Source organism: Rissa tridactyla, chromosome 13 (genome assembly GCF_028500815.1).
Source record: "Rissa tridactyla isolate bRisTri1 chromosome 13, bRisTri1.patW.cur.20221130, whole genome shotgun sequence".
NCBI lineage: Eukaryota > Metazoa > Chordata > Aves > Charadriiformes > Laridae > Rissa > Rissa tridactyla.
Window position 1 is genome coordinate 15545364 of NC_071478.1, and position 22383 is coordinate 15567746.

At 53.3% G+C, this 22383-nt stretch overlaps 2 protein-coding genes across 3 annotated transcripts in view; both read left to right on the forward strand.

Moving 5' to 3' along the window:
* The first annotated feature begins 5537 nt into the window (after positions 1-5537).
* IQCD (IQ motif containing D) lies at positions 5538-11114 on the forward strand. The gene is made up of 4 exons (XM_054219899.1): positions 5538-6310; positions 7568-7801; positions 9509-9580; positions 10827-11114. The coding sequence occupies exons 1-4, from the start codon at positions 5645-5647 to the stop codon at positions 11112-11114; spliced, it is 1260 nt and encodes a 419-aa protein (XP_054075874.1). The 5' UTR covers positions 5538-5644.
* Positions 11115-14165: 3051 nt separating this feature from the next.
* Positions 14166-22383, forward strand: part of OSBP2 (oxysterol binding protein 2) — a 138481-nt gene continuing 130263 nt past the window's right edge. Inside the window, exons 1-2 of one of the 2 annotated variants that reach the window (XM_054219224.1) lie at positions 14166-14505; positions 22054-22131. In XM_054219224.1, coding sequence (XP_054075199.1) covers positions 14225-14505; positions 22054-22131 — 359 coding nt within the window. In that variant the 5' untranslated portion in view covers positions 14166-14224. The remainder of the gene's footprint in view (positions 14506-22053; positions 22132-22383) is intronic. The other variant, XM_054219225.1, reaches the window with a different exon arrangement.

Genomic DNA, 22383 nt, shown 5'->3' on the forward strand with positions numbered 1-22383 from the left:
GATCAGTCAGGCCCGCAGGTTGCCCGGGGGCTTGGTGTGGTGCCAGAGCTCCACGTTCCCAGCAGAGCGCGATGCAAGGCTTGGCACGGCACAGCAACCAGCACAACTGGCTCCCGCGAGGGTCTCCCGAGGATGCAGCTCCTCACGCTGAGCTCTGTGCCAGCGTGGTGGCAGCCTGCGAGGTCCTCATGTGCCTCCAGACGCTGCCGGAGCCCAGTGCTGAGGGCACCGCAGGAATTCATAGCTCCTGGTGTGCAGAAGAGCAGGAGAAGATGCTTTTCATCGCATCAGCGAACCAGTTTCTGCCCACCCTGGGGCTGCACTTTGGCTGCAACCAGAGCAAGGACGGTGGCAGGAGGGACTGTCCCTACCAGGTTGCGGTACTGTAGCCTGCAGCAAGGAATTGTTGTGCGCTTCTGCTCTTTCACCTTCATTTCACAATCAGTTTTAACTGGCATAATCCATCCCCCTCCCTGCTGTCCCTTCCCTTGTCCCCTGCAGGGGTGGGTGGCAGCAGGAATGGAGAAATGGTTTGGACAAACCCAAGTTGGACAAACCCATGGCCTTCCAAGCTGATTGTCCCAGCCTGCCTGCTCCCACACGCTCCCACATCCCTTCTCTTGGCCACAGCAGCGAGCGGTTCAGCATCTGGAGAGTGGTTCCGATAGGGGGTGAAAGCCCCTGGGGCCAGGAAGGTCTTTGATGTTCAGCTATTTAGTCAAAAGGCCTTTGTGTCTCAACACAGCTGGACCCGAACAGCGGGGGACAGTGCGCCTGGGCTGTACCCGCACACGGGGTCTCTTGTCTCTCCCTTCCCTGCTCGGACCTACCCCGCTGTTATGGTTAGAAAAATGTCGTTTAGACAATTATTCTCTCACCCAAGGGCCCCTCCCCACCCAGGAAGACGACTCGGGATAAAAACAAGGAAACACGAGGGTTGAAATATAAACAGATTTAACAGGATAAGACGAGATAATTAACATTAGTAACACTGAAGAACCACTACTGATCCCAATACCAATATAAAATAGCCAAGGACTCTGCCCAGCCCGTTCCATCAGCAGAAGCCGTGCGCTCCCCGCAGGGACAGCCAATGTGGGACCCTGTGAGCGCTGCGGCTTCGGGAGGAAGGGAAGGGCTCAGGGCTCCGGCACCGGGGCAAGGAGTTCTCGGGATGGCAGCCAGCAAGGGAGAGAGAGAGAAAGAGAGAGAGAACTCCTCAGCAAACTTCCTAAACGATACTGAATGTGCCGTTCATGGTATGGAATAACCCCGTTGGCAGCTTGGGTCGAGTGCCCGGGTCTCGCTTCTCCTCGTCCCTGCACCTGGCGAGCTCGAAAACACCGAGACGTTGAAACTGCACCCCAGGGCTGGCTGTAAAGTAAATATTTTCACCAATTCAGACATGAGAGTTTTCTAAAAGTGCATTTTTCCCAAGCATTAGAAGAGAAATTAGTCCTGTGTCGCCCAAACCAGGAAACCCGCCCTGCTCCCCTGCCCACATAGTTTGGATTCTTGGGCACCTCCAGCTCAGGGTAATGGTGCAGACTGGTGGGTTTGGATGCAGTGAATTGTTTCAGGATGGATCTGAGGTTTTCCTACATCCTGGATGAGGTGGGATTGACGCAGGTTCAGTGATGTTTCATCCAGCTCCCAAATTGACCTGGTTTTCCTGCTGTCAGAAGAGCTGCTGCTGGCCCGAAGCAGTACGTGAAGCTGCAGGACAAGTCAGGCTGCTCTGGGGACATGTCACCACCCCATCCCCGCCTGCGAGTCTGGGATGTCTCTAACCACCCACATCCAGGAGGGAGCTGCAGTGCTCCACGGGTCTTCCCTACCAGAGAGGAGGTTTTGGATGCGATCCACCACTCCACCCGTTCCATCCTCTCTCCCTGTACATCCCAAGGACCCTTCTGTCTCTTCCCGTGCACACAGGGGATTCTGGTGACACTTACTGGGCAGTTGATCCCATCTCCAGGTCATGGCCATAAGGAAGCCCAAGTCTGCATTTCTTGGAGCGTGGTGGCCCATTTCAAATGAAGGAATGAAGACAATCCTCAGCTTTTGGAAAGAAAAGGACATTCTTTTCAGGACAGATTAAATTGCCAAAAAGTGTGTAGGGCAAGTGGCAGCTTTTCCCGGGGGTGAGGGTTCACCCTGAAGTCCCCGTAAGGAAAAGCAGCAGCTCTCCACGCCTCAAGGGCCGCCTCTCTGTGCTGCGCTGGCTGCCATCTGGGAAACATCCCACTGAGGGCGCATCGCCTTCGGAATCTTACAGCCCCGTTTGGCTTAAATCCCATGTCTCCTGATCACCCTGCAGCCAGGAAATCACGTATCTGCTGGATCTGGATCCAGTGTGATCACAAGATCCCATCTGCCAAATTAAAGCATGAGAAGGTGTTTCTGGACAACTCTGAGCTTTTGCTGGAGGCTGAGGGACAGCCCATCCCAGACCTGCAGTCAGAGCGAGCAGGCTCTAACCCACAGCAGGCTGGATATCTACCAGCTTAGGGTTTGTGCCAGTGGCTGCAGCACTTTTGACCCAAACCCAGACTCATCTTCACACCGAATCCTGGTGTTACCTTTGAATCGGTCCATTGGATGGATTGGTGAGGGTGGGAAGTGGCTCATGTGTAAGGCACTGCTTTCCCAGCCAAGTAATCATGGAATCACAGAATGGTTTGGGTTGGAAGGGACCTTAAAGGCCACCCAGTGCCACCCCCTGCCCTGGGCAGGGACACCTCCCACCAGACCACGTTGCTCCAAGCCCCATCCAACCTGCCCTTGAACCCCTCCAGGGATGGGGCAGCCACAGCTTCTCTGGGCAACCTGGGCCAGGGGCTCACCACCCTCACACCAAAGAATTGCTTCCTCACATCTCATCTCAATCTCCCCTCTTCCAGTGTAAAACCATTCCCTGTGATCCTGTGGCTCCCCTCCCTGCTCCAGAGTCCCTCCCCAGCTTTCCTGGAGCCCCTTTAGGGACTGGAAGGGGCTCCAAGGTCTCCCCGGAGCCTTCTCTTCTCCAGGCTGAACGCCCCCAGCTCTCTCAGCCTGTCCTCCCAGCAGAGGGGCTCCAGCCCTCTGACCATCTTCATGGCCTCCTCTGACACCCCAGAACCGACATAAGCCTGCTCCGGCCTTGCTCTCCACAACTCTGCCCTCCTCCTGCATCTCTGCCAGACCCGCGGCCCCGCTCTGTACGGGGTGGCAGCAGACCTGGGCAAGTCTGGCCCCTCCATGGGTGTCCTCTCATTCACCCTCTCCGGTGCCAGGCCTTAAAAGTCTGGCCCTGGTAGTCCCATTGTATCTCCCATCACCAGACCCTAGTTTGCTTTGTGTAGGGCTATAATTAATAACCAGTGACGTGCTGGACCAGTGGGCACAGTCCCCAGTGCTGGAGGTTTATTCACGGCCTCGGACACACTATGCACAGAAATAAAGGGGACTGCTCATGCAGGGAAAGAGTGCACAGTTCTGGGCTGGCTGAGACCTGGGACAAGGCTGCGTGGGGGTGCCACAGCCCCAGGCCACTGCTTCATGCCTGCTCCTGCCCCCGAGGACAGAGCTGGCACCACCGGGAGCCCGGGCTGGCGCTCCGCATTTTGCCAAGGTTCCTCCTGGAAACCAAAGCCCTCCCTTCCCCAAATGCTGACGGCGCAGCAGGACGAGGGCAGGGCTTGTGCTCAGCCTTCAAGGGCCAGCGTGTTCTATTCACACGTTGCTAAATCACGAGCAACCAACTAATTGGGTATGCGCGGCGTCAGCATTTTCATCAGCTGGAGTGTATGAGTACCTTTATGGCCCTGAGTGCAGAGCCCTACAAAATCAGTCTTCTTTAATAGTCCAGTTGGGGTAATTTCTTGGTTGCTGGTGTTCCCATGTTTCAAACCCCCCTCAGACTCTATATTCTGCCTGATTTAATATTGCAACATGGTCTCGACCTCCGTACCCCCAGCCTGCCTGAGGCGTGTGAACACGCTGTGTCCTCTGAGGGTATTTCACCGTGGCACGCTCAGTCTCTCCTCAGGCGGGCCCTGCGGCAAAGGCTCCGTGTCACAGCCAGTGGGTGCCGTGGATGGCTCGGCCACCAGTTCCCTCGTCCTCCCGTCACCTCCGTCTGTCTGTCCGTGGGCCACTGGCAGGCCTTTCCCCGTGCTCAGTGCCACCGCCAGACCCCTCAGTGCTCCTGGGCACTGACTCATTGACACACTGCCCCTACTTCATTTTTGCTCTTTTATGACTGACCCGGGCCTGCGAGACTTGATCTCGGGGGGTATAAAGTTTATTTTCCATCTTATTTTTAGGACTCTTAGGAATGCACTGCCAGCGGGCCCGGAGAGAACGCTGCTGTGAGCAAACACCGCTCGGGATGCCTCTTCTCTACTACACAGGTGTTAGAAAAGCAAAGCAGGAGCCTCCTCTCTCCACAGGCGCACGTTCCTTCCTCCCGGGTCTCCGCTCCCCGCCGCTCTCCTCTCCGAGCCCGCAGCCCCCGCCGCCAAGATGGCGGCTCTCCCCCCTCACTGCCGCTCGCCGCCGCGGGGCTCCTCATTGGACAGCGGCGCTGCCCATCAAGCGAGGGGCGACGCGGAGGTGTGGGCGCCGCACGGGGCGGGGCAGGCGCCAATCCCCATAGGCTGTCGGGAGAGGCCCCGCCCCTCCGTTTACGTTGCCTAGCAACCGGCGGACTCCGGCGGCGGCCGGGTGGGCCGGGGCGGTGGGAACAGGACAGGGGCCGGGGCCGGGGCCGGGGCCGAGACCGAGAGACCGAGACCGACACCCCCCGGGACCGACACCCCCCGGCAGCCGACCCCTGAGATATCCCCGACCCGCCGGGATCCCCCCTGGGCTGCTGTCCCCCCGGGCCTCGGGCCTCCCCTCAGACGCCCCCTCGGATCCTCCTCCCACGGACCCCCCCGAGCCTCCTGACCCTCACCCGGGGGTTCCCACCCAGGGAACCCCCCACGAACCCTGACTCTCCCACAGCCCTGGGTTCCCCTGGCACGCCACTGCCCCCAAACCCGCACGGAGGGGACACTTCTCTCCCTGTCAGCTGCCCTCTGCCCCCTCACTGCCCCCTCCTCTTTCCTCTGGGCACCAAGACCCCTTCTCCCACCTCGTTGCTCTGGCAGTGCCAGGCCTGGAAGGATGGAGGTGCGTGTTTCACACTGGGAGTCCTGCCCTTCCCTCCAAGGTGGCCCCAGGGACCTGCAAGTCCCACTGCAGACACCTCTAAGGACTGCAGAGCTGCAATACAGCTAAACCTTCCACCTCAGAAGGAGCTGGGAGCTTTCTCCCCACCACCCTGCAAAGCCAGGAGTCCATTACTCTCCTCCCTTCCCATGGGTGTTCATCAGCCTCTCTGGGATAGAGACTATTTCTGCTGCACGACCCCATGTCCTGACCCTGTGCCCAGACTCAGGGAGAACTCCGGTGTAATCTGAAACTCCCACGTTTTCACAAACTACGTGGTTTCTCTAACAATGTCATCACATTTTCCTTTTAGAGATAAAATCCGAGAAAGAAGACTATGTGACAGAAGCAGCAGAGATGTTCTCTGACTGAGTCCCGCCCTGTGTAGGAGATGTTGTGTCCTTTCTAGACCTCAGTGCGCTCAACTCACAAGTGTTTAACTGAAGCCATGGCAACAGGGGATCCAGCTGTGCTCCAAATATCATCTCAGGATGTGAAGCAAAGAGACAAGCCCCTGGTAAAGGGCATGGAAACTCCAGAGAAGGCAACGATCACACGTCGGTTAAAACCTGATACCATCGAGACGGAAAGAATCATAACTGTCTTGGATGAGACGATTGCCAAGCTGGAGCTGAGCAGTTTGATCCCACGTATTATCGACTCTCTGGACAGGTTTACTGATATGCTGGGACCCGAGATCACCAACAACCTGATCGAGCACCAAAAGCTCTCAAAGGAAATGGAGCGCCTGCTTTCCAGCTCTGAAGAAGATGACACCATGAGAGCTGAGGAACAACAGGGCTGTCTCTGCTTGCTAGAGCAACGTCTGAAATGTTCTGTTAGGAATGTCCTGAGACTCTTACTGGCCAACCCTTTGCTTTGCCAGGCTCTGAAACACAAAGTCTGGGAGACAGAGTCACCAGCTGAAGAGTTTATCAAAGCCTTTGGGGAGTTCAGGAATTTCATGCTTGAGAGACTCCTGACTAGTCCCATGGAAGAGGAAGAAAAGATTCGGTTCATGGAAGACATGTCCCTCCAGATTAAGAAAAACACTGAAGTAATCACAGCTTTACAGGCAGAACTGGCAGCAGCAATCCGGACTCAAGAGGAGGAGGTATGATATTGTGGGAATGTGTTTTCCAACAAAGCGTTACTGAGGCAAAACTTTGGTAAGCTAAAAACCAAACCCTTTCTTGCAGTTCTTAAAGAGGAAGTTACGGAAATGATGTCTAAACCAGATCCTAAATTTGAAGATACTATTTTCTTTGTAATATATAACAAAAAATGCTTATTCCATGCCTGATTTTTTTTTTTTTTCAACTTGAACTTGGCATGTTTTGAACCTGTTCTCACCAGCCAACCTAAATAATACAAGTCACTGAGTTTAAAAAGGAGCTGCAGGACAGGCACAAATTGCTGCGGTAGTGTTTTGGCAGGGCTACAATGTCAGCTGCCAGCGTGAGACTTCATTCATTGCTGATGAAATGATGAAAAGTCATTCCAGGGAGAGATTGCTCTGATTAAAATCCATTTTTAATATCTACTCTGTCTTCACTCTTGCTTAAAATCAACATTTCTGTGACTTCCAACTCTGTAATCCTAGCTGCCTTACAGCATTTGTGATTAGTATGTGATTATACAAATTCTTCATTTTTTCATTGAAGGCAGCTGAGGTACGGATAAACCAACGGGCATTTCCCAGGCTTTTTCTGTGAGTCCATGGCTGTGCCAGCATCCGAGCCCCTGAATTCCTGACAACCAATCCTTTGTTTTATACATGTGCTTTTCTTTCTCCTTCCTGCAAGAGGGGTCAGAGGGGAAGGCTTTGTCATGTGCTTGCTGCACTGAATGGTGCTAACGGAGACAAGGGCCTGCTTTCCCCATTCCCTCCGCTCCTTGGAGATCTGTGAATCGAGACACTTGAGATTTTTATGTGCGATTTGGCAGCTTGTCCAGGGCATCATGAATAAATCTGTTCCACTGCTCCCAGCTGAGGATTTCTCTCGCAGGCAGCGCACTGAGCTGTGTCCCCCAGACAGCCGCTCTGAGCCTATTCCAAAGCTCAAGGGAGCCTCAGGGCTCGCTCCGGTGGCTCTGGTTTTGACTGTTCCTCCGATGGCAGTGCCAGCGGGTCTTAATATGGTTTGTTCATTCTCTACCTTTATTCACAGGCTCACAGACGAGCGGCGGGGGAAGGTTTCCAAAGCACCCTGTGTAAATCTCTGTCCCCTCAGCCAGCAGCGGCAGGCCCCTGTTGCTGCCAGATCAGCAGGGTGTCTTCTTAGATCTCCTCCACCTTTGCAAGGGTGCCTTACTTCTCCTGCCCACCTTATGTCTCACCGGCTTTTCTCGATGGTATTTCTGGGTCTAGATTCACAAGAAGGACAATGTGATTGAAGACCTCAAAACCAGCATGCAACATCTGACCAAAGATTACCAGGCCGGCATCCAGCATATCAAGCAGGAAGCAGAAAAACAGCGTGAAGAGGATCTGCAAGCCTCCCAGGGCAGGTGTGCCAGGCTACAGCAGGACATCCAGCAGCTAGGAGCACAACTCAACACACTTGTAGTGGAGCATCGAATGCCAGAGCTGGCTCTCCGAAAGGTAAACCGGGGGAGAGCTTCAGAACAGGACATTTAAAACCTTTTGTAGTGCTGTCAGGTCTGGCTGCTGGCTGCTGCAAGTAATGACTTGGTTCCTGCTAGTTCCTGGCAGGATGCACATGCTCTTTGTCAGAATATAACCTGCTCTGTCCTCATGCTCTGCTGATTCCAGTGGAAAGCAAGCCTGCAGCGACAGCAGGGAAGTAGCCTGCTCACAGGTCCTCCTCCTGCCTGCTTAGCTCTGAAAACACCTCTACACAGCGCTGGGATACTGCACGCTAGAGAGGTTGTGGTCGAGTCAGAGTGCAGAGCAGTGAGGCTGCAGCAAGATAGGCAAGGCAAATGTTAAGAAAGAAGGGATTTGGTGTAGGGTAAGCACAGCAAACATAATACTGGCTTTATATAAAGCCGTCTTTTAGAGTTGATTGTAGGTTGAGTCAAGGATGAGTGAGTCTGATCTTGGGAGCTAAGCAGTTCTACTCCGTCTGGCACTTTGCTGAAAACATGAGCCAAGGAGCGGGGTTGGGCTGAATGAGGGGGAAATGCGATTTATCGCAGCGCTGAGCAGATACAGGAGGAGGAGACAGCAGCAGCAGGCAGGCTCAGGCCTCTGCGTCAACAGCGCTGCCCTGGGCAGAGCGTGCTGGTGACACAGGGCACAGAGAATCTAGAACTGGAAAAAGAGCATTTCCCCCCCTCATTTCGCTCCTATTTACTACTTACTCCAAACAAGCACTGGCCTCCCGCGGGCAGGAGAGCACACGCCGGTAATGGGGCATCTTTCACTCTTGCACTGGACGATGTGGGCAGTGGGGCTGGGCACTGACAAAGCAGCAAACGCAAGTTAGAGCCGCAGTACAAAATCCAAAATCTACCCATTTACACCTCCTTTAATGGAGTGGCTTTTCCAGGCAGTTCCTCGTGAGGCTGCAGGCCCCTGCAGTTATTTGTTGTTGAGTTGCTCAGCTCGTTCTAGTGCTCAGGCAGACAGATTTACTGACCACAGAGGTCTCCTCTCCCTCTCCTTAGCACGTGTCCTAGACTTGGGGGGCCCAAGATTGTGCTTGTGGTCTAAATAGCTGAGGTCTGACCTCATGATGGCCTGGGAGCCCTTGTGACATCCTGGGTCAGTGTCACACAGGAAATCGTGTGGCACTTGCGATGGGCTCTAGCTGATCTTTCTCTCGATGATTCCACGGAGCACAGACACAGCAGCTTGGGGTAAACTGCCCATACCTGGTTATCCTGCAGTATAGCCCCTGTTAAACTGTTCTACAGCTAGAAACAGCTCTTTATTTAAAAGGCACCATCTTTTGAATACTTTCTGTCCCGCTTTCATGTTTAGCAGTTCTTTATTGCTTCATTTTTAGGGTGGTTGCTCCAGTTTGTCGATGACTTCCCACATTCCATCAGACGTATTCATTTCCTCCTGCAGAAAGCACCTTTCAGATGCATTTCTATCCTCAGCCCTCACCCAGCCCCACCTTGTAAACCCAATGAGGCCCTTTCGGCCTCAAGGAAACTCCCATGAGATTCCCCAAACCAGGGCAAACAAAATGTGTCTGCTGAAGGAAGCTTGCCACAAGGAGGAGGTGTTCTACTCAAATATAGTGATGCTGGAGCTCAAAGCTACACTGTTTTCTAACTCAGGCTACTTTTTACAAGGTTTCAGGTGCCCGCAAGGAACCTGTCTTGTTTTGTGTTTCAGAGGAAGTGCAGAATGGAGATGGAAATTGTGAACTGGATCCAGAAATATGACGCAGACATGGAAGAAAAACAGGTATCCTCTTTAAAGTGCTTTGTTCTCCCATGTGGTGATGTGTTCACGTAGGTTCCTGTCCAAATGGACACGTGGCTCTTACACAGGAGGCCACAGAAGTGAAGGGCAGCTCTCCATCCAGGAGAAGTACAGCTTTTACAAGGAAAGTTATCTTTGTCCTGCCTGTGTGTTCAGTTCTCCGCTACTTTGACTTTAGAAAAAGTGACATCCATTACTAAATCCCACAGTATTTGGGAGCAGATGGGTTGCTATATTCTGTTGAACATATCCACCTGATGCTAGGGAACAGGGCTTTCACTTTTGCTCCAATCCACAATCCTGTTGGCCCTATCTGGTGTCCGAATCACACTCCTGTTTCTGCTGACCCCCTTGAGAGATGTCTCCCGCGTGATAAGAAACTGAACAGCCTGCATACCGCTGCCTTGGCATCCAACTCAACCCCAACAGGCTGCGAACCACATCAGCACACCCCCAGCCTTGCTTCTGAGAAAGCCCCAGTTGCTTTCCTGTTCCTGCCATATTTATGGAGATGGATAAAAGCTGGCTGCTTATTGTAAGAAACGATGCCCCCTTGTCAGGTGTTTAACAGGGTGGTTAGTGGGGTTTGCTGTCTGCTGGGTGGCTGCAGCACCGCGTCACGGCAGGTTAGGGGCAGAACTTGCAGAGGCAGACACACCTCCACACTGCTGGTTCCCCAAATCTTCCACCTCCACGTGGCTTCCTCAAAGGCCGTAGGAAAGGCACAAACTGCTGCTGAGCTTGGAAGTGCAGTGACACCATTAAAGCGACCTGTCCTTGGCCTTTTCCAGGCTGACATGGTCTGGCTCTTCTCATGCTATCAACCGTGCACAGAATATTAGCTGGGCTTCAGTGCCGTTCTTAGCACAGCTGTTAGCGCAGGCTCTGCCTTACCCAAACTGCAGCGATACGTCCTTTTGCTCAGAGCATCTGCAGGAGGGGCTCTGACCTGCGTGTGTGTTACCTGGCGAGAGTTCCCAGCCGAGGGTGGACGCTCTTTGCAACCCAGGGAGAATTATGGGAGTATTTTTCAGAGGAGCATAAGATACTAATACCTGGCATCTCATGAAATTCCCTGGTTACTGGGAACATGCCTCCTTTCTGAGTCCCTTTGGAAAGGCTCAGCTCAGCTCCCAGTTGTGGTTCTGCCTGGATTCAGGATGGGTTTAAGAACCCAAAAATTGCTGTAACTCAGAATGTCTGTACCTGGTATCTGCTGTCTTGCTAGGCTGAGTATGAGAAGGTTCATGCTGACTACACCGAGGAGAAGAACCAGTTGTCCCTGCTGATGGAGAAACGTGCTGTGCTTCTCCAGGAGTATTCCCAGATTGAGGAGGAGCGCAGGATACAGGAGGAGAAGAAGGAGCAGGCATTGAAGGAATTAAACACTTTGACCCTTGCTGCCACCCGCATCCAGGCCTTCTGGAGAGGCTACTTGATCCGGTCCCTCTACAAGTCAAAAATAAAGAAGAAGAAGAAGAAGGGCAAGGGCAAGGGCAAGAAGACAAAGAAATAAAGCACAAAATCTATTCTCTCTCCTCCTGGCAAAGCTGGTGACTCCAGTGGGACTGAGCTCTTCCAGATAAAAGCGTTAGATTTGAGAGGGCATTTGCATCAAGGCCCAAGCTCTGCAGGGCTGGGGCTGCCTCTCATAGTTGGATTGTATGAGAACACTGGCATGAAGACGTCTCACCATTTCAGGTTTGGCTTTGCTACCTCTGCAAGGAGGAGGGTGTCTGTCTCCTGATGAATGGACTGGGCCAGGAGTGCAGGTTCCTGGCTTGTCTCCTTGGCGTTAGTCTCCTTGCTTGTGTGTCAGGGCTCCATGCTGTTCTTACTGAAGGTGGCAATAAATTCATTCCTGGGGGCAGGATGAGGCCCTTCATCTGACAGGGTTTCTCCTCGTGTGGATTTGAGAGACCATGTCCCTTTCTACAGGAGGAAGCCGCAGCACCAGTGCTAATTGGTGAGAGAAGCGACACAAATCCTGACCAGGCAGCTTGTATTTTTGGGATGGGGCCATCTGAAGGGTGGGCTGCGGCACAGCCCAGCTCCTGCCCTGCTCCCAACCCCACGTCCTGCTCCCTGAGCCAAGCAGCAAACTGTGCCCCATTTAATGCAGATCCCTGGTTTGACAGCACAGCACGCTCTCCTCTGGATTCTCCAGTGTCCAGTGCCCCAGGAGCACACTGCAGCCTTTCTCTTTCACGGGGCCGTGAGTCAGGTGTTTACGCTCCCCTGGTCTCCCATTTTCACTAGCCACGTAGCAACTTCATACCACAGAGCTCCTCACCATCCTGCTCACGAGAGCTGAAATTGGGCATGGGTACTGTCATGCACAGAGTGTCTTATTTATTTCATTTTCTAGGGAAACTAGGTTGTTACGTGTTACCCCAAAGGCCCGGGCACCTCCTCTCACATATTCTTTGGATTTAACAAGGCTGGGAGCAAACAGCATTTTGGATCCAGGCTCCCAGTGACATTTCTACACCCCCTGATTGCTGTGGCCCTTCCTTGCAGCCTCTCTTCCCAGGAGAGGGCAGTGACGATGGCTGCAAAGCCCAAATAGCCACCAGGCTCCGGCCCTCGCCTGTCCCTCTACCTCAGCTCCTAAATAGCAAAAGGGCTGAGGTGCTTTTTACCACCTAGTGCAAACCAAAGCGCAGAGCAAAACCCCATTTTGCTAAGGACAAAGAGTCACTGGAGATGTTGAAGGGCTGAGCTCGCAGTGAGGGGGAGATCCCACAGCAGCGCACTGAATACGGAACACAAGGACCTGACAGATTTGTCCTTTACTCTTTATTTGGTTAAAAGTCATAGGGTCAGCGTCACGTGTCCGTAACATGGTCAATACACATCATGGGATTTTTGCCCTCCTATGTCCAATCCAGTGCAGGGCTTGATCCCAAGTGGGTGCTGGAATCATGGAGGAATCACAAAGACGGGACAAGCAGGATCAAAAGAGGCCCTTCTCTCCTTAGACATGGCTGGGGGAAGCTTCTTTCCTTGTTTGCGGCCACAAGGGATGCCAGGATCCGTGGAGACTTTCAGGTGTTGGTTCCCATGTGGGTAGTTCGGGGTGTGTTTGCACCAGGAGGGATGCTCTTCAGTTCACAGACACCCACCACCCTTCAGCTCTTGGCAGAAGGTCTGGACACGCTTTTAGAGGATGTTGGGGTGTTGTAAGGGCTGTTGGACACTGATTTTGATGCTTCCCTGTCTCAGAGTTCGTCTAAGACCTCCAGATGTTGCCTCCAGATGTCAAAGCCTATCTGGAGAGGCGTTCAGCTGGCTGACAGACTGAGGACACCTTCTGATGGGAGAATACCAGCCTGCGGAGTCCAAAGTACTCTCAGATTGTTTCCAGACATAGGACTTGCCTGTAGAGCTGCCTCAGTGCCTGCTAGTGCCAGAGGCGCTGGTGCTTGTGGCCGAAGGACTCTCGGGGGCATCTCTTTAGAATAGGAGGAAACTCTCAACCAGCTTTGGGGAGCAGAAGAAACTGTCCAGAGCAGTGAATGGAGTTTGCCCACTTCTTCCCAGTCTTCACCTCAGGAGCTGCCTAGTCCAGATCCTCAGGCTTGGAGCCAAGTGGGCTCATTGGAGATGTCTCCAGGGCCGGTGTCAGGGGCTGGGGGGGGTCCTTCACCCACACCTCAGCCTGGCATGACCCCGGCGAGGCTGGCGGGAGCTGCGGGTTGGGGCTGTCATGATCGAGCAGGCAGAGGCGCAGGTGATGGGCGAGCAGTAATGCGATCAGGGGGGATCAGAGCAGATTAGAGAGATCAGAGACAGGCGATCCCCCGGCTCGGGGAGGGTGGGGGCGCGGCGGGAAGGGACCTCGGTGGACGCGGGGGATGCCTGCCAAGGCAGCATCTGCCATGGATCCCCATGGCGCCCTGCCACTGCGGAGAGGGAGGGATCGCCCTCAGACATGACCATAAAACCCAGGACCACGGGCTGGGAGGGGAGCAGGGGAGGGGGACAGGGCTTTTCCTGCCGGCTGGGCTGTGACCCCTGGCCTGGCACTGCTGTCCCTAATGCTGGCCCTCTGCCCCACGCGTGCTCACGTAGCGATCTCAAAGGTTTTCCATGTTTGCTTGCTGGTTTGCATTCTTCCCCACGTCATCCTCTCCCTAAAACAGCTTTACGAGTGGGGTTTTCAGTGTTTTTAGAGAGTGGCGTTGGAGCAATGGCATAACCATGGTGGGCTTCGGGGCTCCTCAGGCCACAGCTCTGCAGCTGGGCCCTACAAAACCCCCCACGCTCTCCGGAGCTCTCTCCGACCCTCCGCCGAGGCACCGACCGCTCGCTGCCCGCCGCCGCCCGGCTTTAAAGGAGGGTTCGGCGCAGCGAAGCCCCGCTACCCCCCCCGGTATCGACGGGGCCGCGAAATGGCGGCGGGGGTCAAAATGGCGGGGGGCGAGGGGGAGAGGGGGCGCTGGCTCTTCCCGCCCCGCCGCCAGGGGGCGCCCGCGCCGCGCCGCCGCCTCACGTGCCCCCTCCCACACCCCCCGCGCCCCGCCCCGCGTCACGTGGCGGCGGCACCGCCCCCCCGCGGGTCCCGGCGGAGCGGAGCGGGGCGGTGGGAGCGGAGCCGCCGGGCCGCGCCGCGCCGCGGGGTCTATGGGGAAGGCGGCCGCGCTCTGCGGCGGCGGCGGCACCGGCACTCGCGGGCTGGTCTCTCTCCTCAGCGCCGTCCCCTGCTTGGCCTGCCAGGAGCTGCCGGCCATGAGCGCCGAGCCGGGGGGCCGGGGCGGCGGGGGACCGGCGGGGGGGCCGCCCGCCACTGCCGTCGCCCCGGGCTCCGACACCTACAAGGGCTGGCTCTTCAAATGGACCAACTATCTGAAGGGCTACCAGCGCCGTTGGTTCGTGCTCAGCAACGGGCTCCTCAGCTACTACAGGTACCGGAGACGGCGGTGGGGGGGAGCGGGCCGGTACCGGCGGCCGCTCGGCCCGGCCTGGCCCTGCCGCGGCGGCTGCGAGGTGCGGTATCGCCCCCGGGGTCGGCCGGGCCCGGGGCAGATGCCTCCGGTGGCGGGGGACGAGCTTTTGCAGAACGAAAACCTCTTGATTTTACTGAGTTTGGGTTTTTTTTTTCATTTTTCCTTTTTTAAAGCAAAACTCGGGGTTTTGATTTTTCGGGGCGGCGGAGAGGAGCCGGTGGGGGGGGTGTGTGTGTGTGGGGGGGTGTCCGGTGCGGGTCTCCGTCCGTCGCCTCCTGCAGCATCTGCGGTGCTCCAGCCGCAGCCCTGCCGAAGGGAAACCCACCCCCGCTCGCCTCACGCGGATTTCTTTTGGTGACCTGCTCCTGATGCTGTTTTCCAGAGGTTGGGAATCTCGCGGATAGCCGTGCCTGGAAGCAGGAGCGTGGCCGTGTCCGAGGGTGGCCTGGGCCGTGGTGCTCGGGGAGGCTGCCCCGGCCGCAGGCTGCCTTACTGGGGGCAGGGAGGAGAAGGTACTGGGGGCATTAGCAGGGACTCGGAATTGCCCCTGGCTTTCTCTGCTCGCCGACAACCATGGCTTCATGCGGAGGGGCTGTAGGCTTAGCGAGGAGGGTATCGGAGACGGGGACCGCGAGCTTTGGTCCAAAGTGGTGTCTGCTTAGTGTAGGTTCTCTTGTGTTTCTTGTTGAGTGGTAAAAATATCAGCATATGGGTGTTGTAGGATTTCGGTGTTTTTAGCCTTTCGGAAGGATGGTGTTTGTTCTTGTCAGTTGGAAGGCAAGTGCCCTGTCACCTTTGGTATTGTGGATTATATGTTGGCTGTATTTCAGAACATGGAAATGATCCCGGGTATTATAGATGGTTAGAGCTTTATAAAAGAATACATCTGTAAAGTACCAAACCCTGTGAGTGAGGACTTCTCTGCAAAGGCTATGCAAAAGCTGTTTTTCCTTCTGAGAAAAAGTTCACCTTCTGGTTTCCTCTCCGCTACAGCTGATGGCCCGTAGCCTGACGCAGATCCCTGAGCTTCAGCTGGCTGTCAGGTGTTAATACAAACTCTGAAGAGTGCTCTAATATATAAAGTTATATAGCGAGTTAATATAAACTCTAAAGAGAGAGCTGGAACCTGTGTCCTGGGGTCCCATCACGGCAGGTAAGAGGTCAGACGTTCAGTCCTATGTTTATCTACTTGGAGTTCTTTAAACCCACTCCCCCAACATTCGAGCCAAACAAAAATGCTCCATAACGAACACCCCCATCAAGAATGTAGTTACCTCTTAGTAATTCAGCTAATTTACTTTTAATCCTTTTTGGTATGCTAATTCTCTTTAACTCTAGTCCAGATCCGCACCAGCAGAGCTGTGCGGCTTGAAAAGGTTGTTGGAAGTTTAAGGCTCCACTTGTACCCATGTCAGATTATTTTTTTTTTTCTGTATTGCTGCCAAGTCTGTCATGAGCAAACAAGCGGTTTTCTTCAACAATTATTTTAGATCGGAACAACTGGGTTTATTTTAAGACAATTTGATCTGTTTTAGGCTGAAACAACAAACAGAAACACCCAAGGAAATTATTCTGAGCAGCATGAGAAGGAGTTGACGCGTTGTTACTTTGTGGAGCTTTCAGCCAGTGCAGATACGCAGAAGCTGCCTGGGAAAAGTGACGCGAAGGTTTTTGTGCAGCCTTTTCATCGTTGGGCTCGATGAGAACAGAGTTAATTTGGTTGTGAGTCAGGAGTACGAAAATACAGTACAGAACCACGTGGTGAAGTTTTTCTTAAATGGAGAAACGCCTCCATGATACTCTTCGAAACCAACGCTCTTACAGAGCGGCCATGCCGCCCCATCGAGTGTCAGCTCAAACTGCTGACCGCAGGGCGCTGCTCTGAGACAATCCGGGGTAAACTGGCGTTTTGATTTTAATACGACACCTGGCTGACTGACAGGAGCAAGGGAAGCCCCAGGTGCCAGGCTGCGCATTTTCCTTGACCTCTTCTATGTGAGCAGGCCGCTGGGCAGCGCCTGGGCTGCTGCTCGTTTGGCTTTTGTGCAGAGAATTTAAGAAATAACTTCTGTAAAGGTCTCTTGCTATTCTGTGAGCCACGTGTCTTTTGTTCTGCTGGGTCTTTGTGCTCATCCCGGCTCTGAAGGCGCCTGCCAGATTTTTCTTCTTCTGCCCTTGCTGCTCAAGGCTCTGTAGGTTAAATGGTGCCGTTGCAGGTGAATTGCTGCGCTCTCCTTGTCTCCGTGACTTTTGTTACCTCTGTAACTCGAGTTTGGAAGGCGAGTTGTCCATCAGGGCATGATTCAGGAGAAGCTTGATTTTGCTTGTGCACTCAAAGTCATCTTACTTGGACAAACTGCCCCGTGATGCCCAAGTGGCCTCCTTGTGTGTATTGATTTAGTTCCAGATTGAAGCTTTTAGTTTCACTTGAATTTCCTGCTGCTCGCTGTTCCGCTTAGTTTAAAAAAAAAAAATAAAAAAATCCCATCACGTTGCTGGGTGGTGATTACTGGTCAGTTTTTTGTTGGTAGAGTAGAGCTGTTAAAACCTTGGTGGTGCCCTGGAAGCTCTCTTGCCCGGGTGGGTGGGTGGGCTTGTGAGCTGCTCGGTGGGGTTTTCTCGGGCAGCCAGGTGCAAGGTCTGTTTTCTGACCAGTTGGTTTCACAGGGACAGTTTGCTGAATTAAAGCTTCTAATCCGAGTGTTCTTTCCAAACGGAGTATTTAAAGCCTCCCGTATCTTTGCTAAATCTATGAAGACATCAAGTCTTGCTGCCAGCGAAGCTTCCCTGCAGGACGTGTGCCTTTGGTTCATATTCCCTGCTCTGAACCTGTGGAAAATGATAACAGCTGAGCAATTTTTGAAGATTTCTTCTGCGGTACCCTCCTCTGGAGTGAGGCGTGTGGAATTAGCAGCTTTCAGGAGTCGCACAGCAAGAGATAGCTGGACTATTTTCATTACCCCTGATTGTCCCTCTGGTTTTTGACTAAGTTTTCTGGCTGACTTGGAAATCTCCAGCACAAAGGTGATGCCAGTGTTGGGAGGCAGTTTAAGCGTGGCACAACTAGTCTGTTTGACTCGCTAATGATCAAAACTCTCTGGCAAGCTGCCACTTACGGGTTTATCATTATCTATACTTAGCACGCCTCTACAGGAGAATCTAATCACCTTGAACAGATAAGTGTTTTCAAGGAGCTTAGAGAGGATCTTCAGGTAAGTATTAATGCATCAAAGACTGGCTTGTGATCGATGCTGCAGATGAGCGGTCTTCTCTGAGCAGCTTTCTCATATTTCGAAGAGCTTGAGTTCCATGTTGTCTCCTCTGGGGGTTTGGTCCATAGCCCGTTACTCGTGGGTTAGGTGTCTGAAGAGCCTTCAGCAGTACTTTCTGTGGAAACCAAACCCAGGTGGAGAAGGAAAAACCATTTCATGCGGGGTGTGGTTTGGCCGTTGCTGTGCAGTGACAGGCTTCTCACCAGAAAGCAGCCTTAGCTCCCCGTGCCTCGTCTGCTCTTAGAGGAGTGATGGGTGCCCGGGGCGGTTTAGCTGCTTTGTCGTTGTTCTCCTGCCAAGGTGGAGGGCATGGGCAGCTCGGTTCCCTGGAAAAGCTGTGTTTCCCAGGGCAGCGTTCTTCACTAGCTTGGTTTATCCAGCAGTTAGTCCTTGGTTGGCGTTGTACGGTCTTGAGTACCACCCAGAGGGGTTTTTCCCCTGCTTCTTGTACTGAGACTCCAGCTGAAAGCTGAGGCGGTGAGTGCAGGCAGGAGCTTCTCGAGTCGTGGAGGAGTTAAGGGCTTCCAGGAGAGCCCCCTGGGAGCCTCTGGTCCAACCCTGCTCAACATGGGGCCGCCCCATGAAGTTGCTCAGGGCCTTGAGCTACTGAGGTTTGAATGTCTCCGAGGTGTGAGATTACATGGCCCCTCTGGGCCCCTCTTCCAGCGTTGGACCAAACCTGGTGGAAGAATGTTTCCTTATATTTAGTTTGTATCTGAGGAGAGAGTTACACTCTCCTAGAATGATTTTAATAACAGCTTGTCCCTCTGCAGACATGGAAGCAGGTGAATGTCCTTGACTGTCATCCTCGGTGTGCTGGAGCACGCAGGTTTCAAGGACAGCCTTGTAGCTGCGTGGAGACTTGGAGCTACTTGTTTTTAAACAGCATTTTAATAACTCATGTTCCCAGTCATCTTGTTTTCACACGGTACTCGCTTTATCCATATGGTGCTTTGCTGTTGATCATTGTTTGCCCGTTTTCGAGGAAACTCATCTTCCTGTGCTTTGTAACCGGGGATGCGGTGCTCGTGTGGCTCCGTTGGGATGCAGCGAGTCCGAGCAGGGCTGGAGTGCTGCCGTGGGGCCGTGGTGAGCGATGCTCTTTGCTGGGCTGCTCCTGTGAGGCGTTGACTGCTCCGCTCCTGGGTTAGTGCTGCGGTGGGGGAGCTGGGCTCGCTTGACTCCAAACAGCAACTGCTGCTGATGCTGTGGGAGAGCGTGAGACGTGGATCTTATTCCTAACGGGTGCTTTCCTCACAGCCTGATTATTAGCACTGTATCAGGATATTTATAGCTGTTCCTTCGGTTGTAGTATTCTTCTTGCTGGTTGCAAACCGCCAACAAGAGCTATGAGCTATCTTCATGCTTTTATTTCTACCCATATAATCTTAAATCGAGTATGCTGGCCCAAATGCTTCATTCGATGAAATTGTAGTAGAGGGAACTCTGTTGCCTTGTGCGGAGCTGCGTTTTGAGAAGGACAATGCATTCTGGTTTTGTGCGGTCCGCCTGCAGCCTGCGTTGCTGTCTCAAGGTCGATGGTGAACTTCAGGTGGTGTCGCTCACACCACAGTTCCAATTCCTGGAGCTGTTTGCAGGTATGGAGCATATTTATGGGCTCAGCTGCTCCCATACTTTGGGAGAGTAGGATGCCTGTCGCCCATTTCTGCTCTTAATCGTTCCAGCTTTTGTTAATGGAGAGCATGTAGGTGTCGTTACGCCTTTGCTGTAGCTTCCTCCGTTGTCCCCTGTGAGAGCAGGGCAAGGGCGCTGCTCCGGCCCAGCGTTTCTCCCACACGTTGCTGGTGGCTGCTGCTCAGCTCTGCCTTTTGCAGCCGAGGGCTTGTGTGGGCTGGCTGCTGCTTTGTGACAGCAGTGGCTTTCTTCACCCCTGAGGAGTTGCTGGCAGCCTTCAGGCTGGCCCTCCATCGGTGCGTGCCGCTGGAGGAGCGATACAGCTGTCTGAGGTGACTGGCGTCACCTGCCTTTTGGCTGTAACTCCCGTGCCTGTCTCTTTCCAGGGTAATATGCGTTCAGTTCTGACTTATTTTGCTCCAATTACAGGTTTAAATTTGTGCTTGCACGGTCTGTCATCCTCTGTACCCACAGTGAGTCAGTGGCGAAGGAACTGATCTTCCTTGTCAGAAGTAATGTGAGAAACCTGCTGTGTTTTTGCTTGCAGTATCCCTTTTCGCTTACCCGATTTCCTCCCGAAGGGGAGTTTTCAGTCAGTGCAACGTGCAGTGTTTAGAGCACTGTAACTCGCTTCATTGTCTGTGGGGTGATTTTTATGTTGCAGCACGTCAGACTGTGGAATTTATTTTCTGTGTTGTTTCATGCTTACGTATAAATTGTGTTGTAGCTAGGTAACTTACACGGGTAATTTTAGGTAACCTAAGTATGCAGTAATATCAGAGCCCTCTTGTCTTGTGGGTCTCTTCAGCTGTAGCGCTGATGGCCGACAGCTCAGGTTGTCACCCTGCAATGTGAGTTGTCCCAGCCTGCTGGCTGGAGGGCAGGCAGCGCGCCGAGCTGTAGCATCTTCCAGATCTGTCCCCTCAAAAGGATAGCGCTTCAAAACTCGAGCTGGCTGCGGGTGTTAAACTTCCCTTCAGATCTTCGTTATGCCATTCAATTATTTCAATCGTTCCTATGGCACTTCGGAAGGGATCTTTCTACATCTTACATCAGCCTGTGTTTGGTTTCAATCAAAAAGCTTGTTGAATAATTAATTACCTAATGTTTCTCTGTCTGACAACTGCAGGCTGGGCAGACGGAGTTAAAGCTGGAGGATAACAAAGCTGGATGTGCGTGTTACTGTTGGGTCAGCGATTGCTGACTCACACAGGCATGTGTGCGAGGATGCCAGCGCTGAGCCTTCAGGCTACCTACGGATCAGCCTCAGAATTAAAGATGCAAATTGAAAGCGTGGTACTGTGGGCCAGTGGCACGATTCGATTGGCAGCGGCAGCCCTGGGATGGCAGCAGAACAGATCTCCTCCTTGGTCCCGTTACAGGGGACCCGTTACTTACACGACTTGCTTCGTCTTTGCAAGCACGGGCTCCTGGGGGGGTACCGGGGCTCCTGGCAGTACGGGGTTGGAACGTGGCTTGTTGCCCTCGGTCATCCCGGCCTCCTGCTGTCACCAGCTGATGTTGCTTGTAGCGGTGCGACCTCTCTGCAGTGTGGGTTTGTCACTGCTCCCAGGTTATGCCGCGCAGTTCACAGTGCTTACGTGGGCAGCGGTGGGATTTTTGCGGCGTCAGCGGTATCGACTGGCTTGTGCCCGTGTTAGCAGTGAGCTGTTGCATGTCTCTGCCCTGCATCCACCAGTCCTTCCTTTCACACTCATTTGGGCCAAGTTGTATTTCTGTCAGCTTTCCTGTTTTTTTTTTTTCTTTTTTTTTCCCCCTTAACCTTTTAGCTAACTCTCCAAGGGTATTTCTGCATTGAAATCGCTACCGGATAGATGTATGTCCCTACAGTGACTCAGGGGGAGGTCCTTCATTCCCTAAAAATAGTCTTAATTCTCCAAATCTCTCTAAATGAAGAGTGCTGTCTGGGCACACGCAGCAGTTTAAAGCAGCCTCTGCAATGCATGTGAAGAGAAATATGGTGTGGTGGGAGCCTTTCTCTTTTCCGTCTTTAAAACAAAGCAGCGATTCTTAATCTCCTGTTAATAGCTAGAGCTGGATTCTGCTAAGCACTTTATAAGGAACAGAGCAGGGAGATTTTGGCCCTTACACCTACTGCTTGCATATTACTGCTGTGTGCATAAGACCTTCTTTAGGCTTGTTGATTGGTACAGACACCGCAGCTGCCTGGTCTTTTAAAGCACAGCAAACAGCTTCTTTCCATGGCATAGCTGTCGGATGTGATAACGGGCTGGCAGTAGTAACCCTGGCCCGGCAGCAGTGCTCCTCTGGGAGGACACTTGGCCTCCTGCTGCCGGGACGTGCGTTCAGGTGACTCGCTTTGTTTCTCCAGGGACGCTCCCTGCGGCGTTTGGTGACTTATGGCTGTAAGTGCAGCCGCGTTTTCAGGAGTTGTGTGCTTCCCAGCTGACTTGGCGCTTTGAGCCTGTCACTCAGCCGAGCACAGAATTAGAGTATTTGTCACAGCAGAAAGTATCCATGGCAACTAATTTGCCGCTTCTGTAAATCTTCACGATTTTTGAAGTTTCTCTTCTTCTGTGAAATGCACAGGGGTGGTTCCACAAACTTTTTTTTTCAGGTCTTCTGCAACTGTCAGGAGTGATGGCTCTTCTTGGAAACGGGTGAAAAATGCACCGGTCCCAGTTCAGAAGACAGGGTGAGTTTGGGTGTATTTGGCTCCAGCATGGACATGGGTGACTGAGATGTGCTCATGCCAGTAGGACAGAGACATGCCCCTTATCTCCAGAGGGACTGCACATGAGTGGGCATTATGTGATTCAAGAAGCAGCTTTTTGTCTTAAAAATGTGGAGATGATGTGCAGCAGGTGGGGGTGCCACCTATGCCTGTAGCCTGTTAGGAGTTAATGAAGTTGAGTTCCAGCCTTTAGTTTGAAGTCCTTTTTGGAGG

Coding starts and splice junctions, on each gene's coding strand:
- IQCD (XM_054219899.1), top strand. CDS start 5,645: ATGGCAACAGGGGATCCAGCTGTGCTCCAAATATCATCTCAGGATGTG. Junction 6,311..7,567: donor TCCGGACTCAAGAGGAGGAG/GTATGATATTGT, acceptor TTCTGGGTCTAG/ATTCACAAGAAGGACAATGT. Junction 9,581..10,826: donor CAGACATGGAAGAAAAACAG/GTATCCTCTTTA, acceptor CTGTCTTGCTAG/GCTGAGTATGAGAAGGTTCA.